This window comes from Ammodytes marinus (assembly GCF_949987685.1).
Source record: "Ammodytes marinus genome assembly, chromosome: 13".
NCBI classification, from domain to species: Eukaryota; Metazoa; Chordata; class Actinopteri; order Uranoscopiformes; family Ammodytidae; genus Ammodytes; species Ammodytes marinus.
The window spans coordinates 16,012,459-16,020,427 of NC_137217.1; the positions used below are offsets into that span (position 1 = coordinate 16,012,459).

General features: G+C 40.1%; 1 protein-coding gene across 1 annotated transcript; it reads left to right on the forward strand.

Annotated features, from left to right (window-relative positions):
- Window positions 1-1,165: 1,165 nt before the first annotated feature.
- On the forward strand, window positions 1,166-4,564 carry has1 (hyaluronan synthase 1). Its single transcript, XM_080039796.1, has 5 exons — window positions 1,166-1,305; window positions 2,177-2,885; window positions 3,024-3,249; window positions 3,387-3,519; window positions 3,637-4,564. The coding sequence occupies exons 2-5, from the start codon at window positions 2,190-2,192 to the stop codon at window positions 4,310-4,312; spliced, it is 1,731 nt and encodes a 576-aa protein (XP_079895922.1). The 5' UTR covers window positions 1,166-1,305; window positions 2,177-2,189; the 3' UTR covers window positions 4,313-4,564.
- Window positions 4,565-7,969: the final 3,405 nt, after the last annotated feature.

The window sequence follows — 7,969 nt, forward strand, 5'->3', positions numbered from 1 at the left end:
CATAATGAATTAAAGTGCTATAACAAAACCAAAAAAGCATGTTATTTGTATCCCTTCAATTTACAGTATTTGTGCAGTCCGGGATTCTGCATGAACCGCCATGCAGAAGGGCTGCAAAACAAGATGATCTACAGCACGGTGTTTTAAAGCTCATTGATAGAATAAAAAAATTAACAGAATCCAGATGTCATGGAGAAACCCCAAATATATCCAGTCCAGCCACGTCCCTCGTCCCTAAACACATTGACTTCCACGACCTCTGCACATGACATCAGCTGCCTGGTGGCTTCTATTTGGTTCTGACATGCAGCGAACTCCTGTGGCTAAGGGTGTGGACCCTTGTGAGCGGTCAACAGATTTTCTTGTAAAAAAAACTCTCCAGGGATGTAATCATGGTTAATTTAGGACAGTGGCAACAACTCAGTGAAACAGAAGAGGCAGCTCTTGTCCTCTGAAGTCAGAGATTAGTAGTACAGAACAGAGGTAATGCTTGGCACCTTTTTGACTTTGCTTCTATATACGTAACAAATAAAAACGCCCCCCGCCCCACCACCACCCACACACTTTACTTTTACTACCACTTTGGTTTTATTTTATTTTGCAGTTTCACATAGAGGCCAGCAGAGGGCAATATTCACTTGGTGTAGACGGTTCATGTGATGACTAACTTGACATTTTATTCAGCAAAGAAGACTTTACATTTTCACTATAGCTGCATACATAATTATTATTTTTCATCTTTAATTTACAGTTGATTGGGCAATACAATCTAATAAAAGTAAATAAATAAAAAATAAAAACGTCTTATTAAAATATGTCTAAAGTTAACTTATGTAGGACTAGGTTTAAGTGGGCTCTAGAGGCAAATTGTAAAAGTTCTCCTCGAGGTTCCAAACTGAAGTAGAAGGTTGGCCTAATTTATTACGAGTAAAACAATAAGAAAATATAATAAATACGGACACGCCTTTCACCAAATGGGTTGATTGTTCTGTTTGAAGCTCCGATCATGAACAGCTTGGAAAACTCTTTATTTGTTAGAGGTCTCAGACTTAACGGTCTCAATGGTAGGATGATAAACACTGCAGCGCGCACAACGATGTCCTCCCAGCGCGACCACCGCCTTGCTCCTGACGCACGGCTGAGTCAGCGGGGGGCGCGCGTAATTGACAATTCCCAAGACACAAAAAGCGCGCTCGTGGCCCCTTCCCTTCTTCAAACCGGTAACTTATAAAGGGCAACAAACTTCAAGAGAAACACACAGAGTGGATGTCTCGCACAAGTAAAGCCAGGGGAACGTGACATCAGGTATGATTAAAAATAACTATTTTTCTCATGTGTTCAGGTGCGGTTTTTTTTATTGCTGTATTGCAGAAATATTACTACTAAACCTATAAATGAGGTGTAGTTTAATTTTACTTACTATAGCTAGGTTATAATTTGAATAAAAACAACATAATCAAAATAGAATCATGATTTAAAAACAAATAAAAACAGATATCAGATAGTACAATGCCTGATGTTTTACATAGAATTGACTAATTTAGTTCATTATTGTTTGATAGTTTGGTCAATCGAGAAGTTACTTATTTGTTTTGCTGTATGTAGAAACCTTTTTTTTTGTAAGCTGCAGTTTTCTACCAGAATAAGGTATCGTGCCTGTTTCTGTGTGGGTATGGGATTATTAAGTATTATAAATTAAGTTAGAACGCTATCTATCTATCTATCTATCTATCTATCTATCTATCTATCTATCTATCTATCTATCTATCTATCTATCTATCTATCTATCTATCTATCTATCTATCTATCTATCTATCTATCTATCTATCTATCTATCTATCTATCTATCTATCTATCTATCTATCTATCTATCTATCTATCTATCTATCTATCCAATTCAGTATGTTATTACTGCTTTATCACCTGAATTGTTTCCTGTTTTCCTGTTTATTTTTTAAGTGTAACCCTAAAGCCTTTTACATGGTAGCTGTACCGTTTTCTAACTTACTGTATATAGTAAGCTAACCTCACTCAACTAAATCCATTCCATGGACCCCTTTTGTTCTCCGACTACAGTCAATGTCTGTGTACATTTTAGCATAACCAGGACCAGTAGGAATCGATTCTTTATGTGTGTACAAGCCAGACTAACATGTGGTGTCTGATTGCTTCTTAGGCAAAAAAACGCAATGGAGATTAAACCCTTATTGAAGAGGCTGGGCTCAACAATCCGCGCCATCCTCACTTTCCTGTTTGCCTTGCTGGTGCTGGCTTTGATGGTGTGGGCCTATGTCAAGGGTTTCCAGCTGGTGACCTCACCATATGGAATCATCTCCTTTGGCTTCTATGGACTACTCCTGTCAGTTCACGTGTTGATCCAGAGCCTCTTTGCCTTCATAGAACACCGGCGAATGAGAGCCCGCACCGACGCGTGCACCTTTACCAAAACCATCGGCTTCACCATATCGGCGTACCAGGAGGACCCCGTCTATCTCAGAGAGTGCCTCAACTCCATCAGGGCCCTCAAGTATCCGCCTGAGCTGCTACGCATCATCATGGTGATAGACGGCAACACAGACGATGACCGGTATATGATGGACATGTTCAAAGAGGTCTTTGCGGACCAAGACCCCGGCTGTTGCGTGTGGAAAAACAACTACCATACCTGGGACCCAATCCAGGCAGAGCAGGACGTTGAAATGGCTTCAGCAATGGGTCCGGGAGGGGACGCTGATTACATAATGGGAGAGGATCCACAGCGGAAAGACGTAGAGCGTCTGATCCAGGGCAAGCAGTGTGTATGCATCATGCAGAAGTGGGGCGGCAAGCGGGAGGTGATGTACACAGCGTTTAAAGCACTCGGCGCATCGGTTGACTTCATACAGGTATCTATTTTATCTTTGAAATGTCATATTCTTTATGTTGTTTTTTCAGTTAAGATAATTTTCTGATGAGAAAAACAAAACAGTGTTGTACATTTTTTTATGACTCAACTCTCTCTCTCTGTCTCTCTCCTTCCCCAGGTGTGTGACTCAGACACTAAACTGGACCCTCTGGCCACCGTGGAGCTGTGTAAAGTGTTGGAGAGCAATGAGAAGTACGGTGCAGTGGGAGGAGATGTGATGATCCTCAACCTGAAAGAGTCATACATCAGCTTCATGAGCAGTCTGAGGTACTGGATGGCTTTCAACATCGAACGCTCCTGCCAGTCCTTCTTCAACTGTGTGTCCTGCATAAGTGGCCCCTTAGGTAAGAAAAAATCAATACAATTCTTCAGAGATGTGTGTCAAAATAATAATCCTACAGTGGTAGTCGTGACATTGATGCACTGTAAATCATTGTTACTAATATTCATTTGGTGTGTGTTTTTCTGTTGCTCCATGAAGGTCTGTACAGGAACGATCTCCTTCAGCAGTTTCTTGAGTCTTGGTACAATCAGACGTTTTTGGGAAGTCATTGCACATTTGGTGACGACAGACATCTGACCAACCGAATGCTGAGCATGGGCTACGCCACTAAGTAAGAAGCTTACCGATATTGTGCTCAGAAATGACTCTAGACCCAATTATCTTAATGGTCTTATCTTTACTAGAGTGAGGAAGGTTTCATAGATTTTATCTTTGCCATTTCCTTTAGATACACAGCCCGCTCCAAATGCTACACGGAGACACCCGCTCAGTTTCTGCGCTGGCTCAACCAGCAGACTCGATGGACAAAGTCTTACTTCCGGGAGTGGCTCTACAACGCAATGTGGTGGCACAAGCACCACCTCTGGATGACGTACGAGTCCATCGTATCAGGCATTTTCCCCTTCTTCGTCACCGCTACCATCATCCAGCTGTTTTGGACGGGCACACTGTGGGACATCCTCTGGATCCTGTGCTGCATCCAGCTGATCGGGCTGGTGAAGGCGGCCTACGCCTGCATCCTGCGCAGAGACTGGGTCATGGTGTTCATGTCCCTCTACGCCGCTCTGTACATGACCAGCCTGCTGCCCGCCAAGTACTTTGCCATTCTCACCATGAACAAAAGCAGCTGGGGGACATCAGGCAGGCGTAAGATGGTGGGGAACTACATCCCCCTCCTCCCTTTGTCGGTGTGGGCGGCCATTTTACTAAGCGGGCTGGGTTACACAATCTACAAGGAGAGTCAACTGGACTGGTTAACTGAAGCCAAGATACTGGAGACTGAGTTTCTTGTCTTTGGCTGTTTGGCCTACGCGTGCTACTGGCTGCTAATGATGTTCCTCTACTGGGCGTGGTTCCGCAGGTTGTGTAGGAAACGCAGCCGAGATTACAAATTGAGTGTGTAGGAACGAACTAAGAGAAACACTTGTATTTATTTGAATTCAACCATTTACCTTATTTTATTCAGTTAATTTAGTTTATTTATTTTGTCTCAGATTTTAATGGACAGGGGCTTTTCATGCAGCTGCTAAAAAATCGTATATATATATATATATATATATATATAACTATATATAAGGAGTAGTGTTTGATTGATAAGGAGATGTTGTTGAACATTTGAATTCATTTTTCCTTTAACCTTGAGGGCTTTTGGTCCCATGCACTTCTCAGGTTTCTCTTATTTTGATAAGAGAGATGACCTTCAATCAAATATTTATCTATGATAAATCAAAATTGAAAAGTGTGATTGTGACATTGTTTTTTCATTGTATTTAAGGGTGTGGGTAGTGGGTGGGATCCTGGATTGTACAGTATGTATTTATTTTATACAGAACTCAATTTAGGAATACTAGATTTGGTCAGTTTGGTGAATATTATGCCACTGTTGTTGTCATTGCACTGGATCTTGGACGGCACTTTCTGCAGCTTTGCAGACCTACTTGGAGAAAGAGAGAATGGCAGTAATATTGTGCAGTGGGAAAAAGAGAAAAAAAAATAGTAACCCTATGATGATATGATTCTGTGACGAAGGACCAAAACATTTAGTCACTTGAAGAAACCTGAATGATTGGTGACATATGTTTCTGTTAATATTATACATTATCTAGTTGCTGTATACCTACTCTCTTGACAGTATGGATGGATTATACGATAGTACCCAGACCGATGTACTGTCTAAAATGCACTTTGTTTCATATAAATGTCAGTTTCTATGTACATTTTCTAAGCAAAGCACATGTTGTAATGGCTGGAAATTGCCTGAAAATGTGAAAAAGGTATGGTTTTTAGAACTTGTAGAGAAATTAAAGAATAAAATATTTTTCCAACGTGTAGAGATCTGTTTTCTATGCAACAAAATCACAGTATTCACAGAGAAGACATGTTGAATCTGTAAATCAGTGGTATCACATAATACAGCATACATTGCTTGCAAGGTCAAATGTTACATGACTTAGGCTTCATGCTATACACTCAGCATTCTGAACATAAACCCATGTTAGTGTCCATGTTTTACATAACCAAAGTCACAAGGCTGCTTATAAGGAATGCCAGGGGTCAATCAAATTAGAAGACAATAAAAACTACCCATATTGCTATAACTATCCCAAATATTGAACTTTGGATGACAAGTGGAGAATTGGTGTAAACACAAAAATCTTGAATGGTAAAAGTGAAATTATAAAAGGGTGTGTGGCTGTAATAGACAGTGAAAGCATCCCATAGGTTGCTAGAGGCTTTTACATCTGGGTAAGGAGGGATGGTGTTGACAGTTTAAACCCTTTTTTATGCAAATTCCACACTTCTTTTTTGTGGTAGTATACTACTACACAGAATAATAACAATAATCATAATACACTTAATTTGTATAGCACTTTTCCAAACATGGTTACAACTTACTATACAGAGCAGATTAAAAAATGTATTTATAAAAATGTTTAGTTTTTTGTTTATAAACAAAGTCAAAGTAAAACAAAAAGAAGACATTAATTAAATAAAAGTTCTTAAAACTATAAACAAAAGTGTGTGATAAAAGTGATAAGGGGGATGAAATTGAGGGCAGTTATTTATTCAAGGCCTTTTGAAAAAAGTGAGTTTTAAACTTTGATTTAAAGGAGTTAAGCAGCTGACCTCATTTCCTAAGGGAAGGAGTTCCACAGTTTTGGGGCTCTGACAGAAAATGCTCTGTGACCTTTTGTTGTGAGTCTGGCGGAGGAGACAGGGAGGGTCAAAACCGAAGATCATTGGTTCATAGAGCGTGAGGAAATCAGAGAGATAGCTGGGAAGCAGGCCATGCTGGGCTTTAAGAGTCAAAAGTAAAAGTTTGAATTTTTAACAGTCTTTTAGAATTTGTTAGGAGTCTAGCAGCAGAGTTTTGAATGACTTGTAGTTAAAAGCTTGCCTTTTGACTGAGTCAATGGGGGAGTTACTTTTTTTCGGTCTAGTTGTGATGAAAATGTTTTACCTTTGGCAATATTTCTCAGTTGGATAACGCATTATTGAACCACCTTGGTAAACTAATTTGTATATAAAAACTGCGGTTGGAATCAAAGATCACACTTAGATCTTAGAGCAGAGGGTTTACCATTAAAGCAGCTACGAGTAACATTTAAATATATTTTAAACAGCCTCATGTTTCCTCTCATAATCATAAATTACCTTTAACAGCAAACAAGACCATCAGTGCAGAGAAATAAGTTTTTATATAGTTTTTATTACTGCTTTTGGTCTAGTCGCGCACCCAGTCCGATTTTCGGTTCGCTCGTGCAGGCTCTATGTTCACATATCCGTATTGGTCGCAGATTTCAGTGTGGCGCAGCAACGCGATTTGAGAAGCCTATCCCTCCAGGTGAGGGAAGGGGAGCGAGAGCCTTGTTTGAGACAGTTATTTATTTGTCGTCATAATGACTGATAACGGGGCTGAACCATCAAAGAAAAAAAAGAAAATGCAATGAAGAAAAGGTAAAAGGGAGAGCGAGGGAGAGTGGTAGACAGGCGGGAGGGCGTTGCCAAGCAACGTATACACAATTTCACGGGAGCGAACTTGACTGCAGTGTTTACTCCTAAATGAATGAGCGGTACTAAAACAAAGTTTACTTTGCCTCACCATCATCAGATGACCATTATTCATCTGAAATAGTCATTATTTACAACAACATAAACACATTACCTCATCGTGATCCATACCAACTGCCGTCTCTCGTTCATTCGCTTTCTGTGAGGACACGGAATCTTTCAGCTCCGTGAGAGTTAGGTGACACTGCATCAACTCATTGCAATCAGGTGTGTGTAGCACTGACTGGCATTAGTTGATGCTGTGTCACTAACCACTCTCACGGAGCCGAAAAGAGTCCGGTACCCTCACACCTTCAACACACGGACATGCACTATATTGCTTCCTGATAATTTGAATCTCGCACGCCCGGCACGAGCTAGAAAACAGCTTCACGACAGCTGGCGTTGTAAAAATACTACCGCTTTTGTCCAAAGGGGCCGCCAATAGACAAAGTTACTCGTAGTGGCTTAAATGGACAGAAAGCCGAGGTGTCAGAAGTCAAGTATGTGTGGCCAATGTAGGCAGTTTAGTTGTGTAAACTTAGTTTGACTTGTAACTGATTGTGAACTTTGAATTTGAATTAGTGTATACTAAAAATTTCAGGTCATGGATCATGGAAAATACATGCTAGTGAAAAAAGAGGCTGTGTTCTTGCTGCTTCTTGCTGGTATCAAGTCGGTATTGGTTTGTCAAACATGCGATGTCAATTTCTGATTATAACTTTGTTGTGATAGACTTGGACAGAAGAGACTTAGCTGGTACAAATCACAAGTTACAATGACTAATCAATAATCTTTCTCGTGATTTACAACAAAAAGGTGAAGTTTGGAGGTGGCTTTCCGACGAGTGATGATATGTCATTATCCTATTTCGTATTATTTTATATGTGGTAGATCACCTTTCCTATCTCTTTGTTCTTTGTTCTTTTCTCTTAATAATTTAGTTTGAATATTTTACATATTGAAGATTTGGAGAAAAGTTAAGCGAGACTCTTAGGTCTTCTTACAAT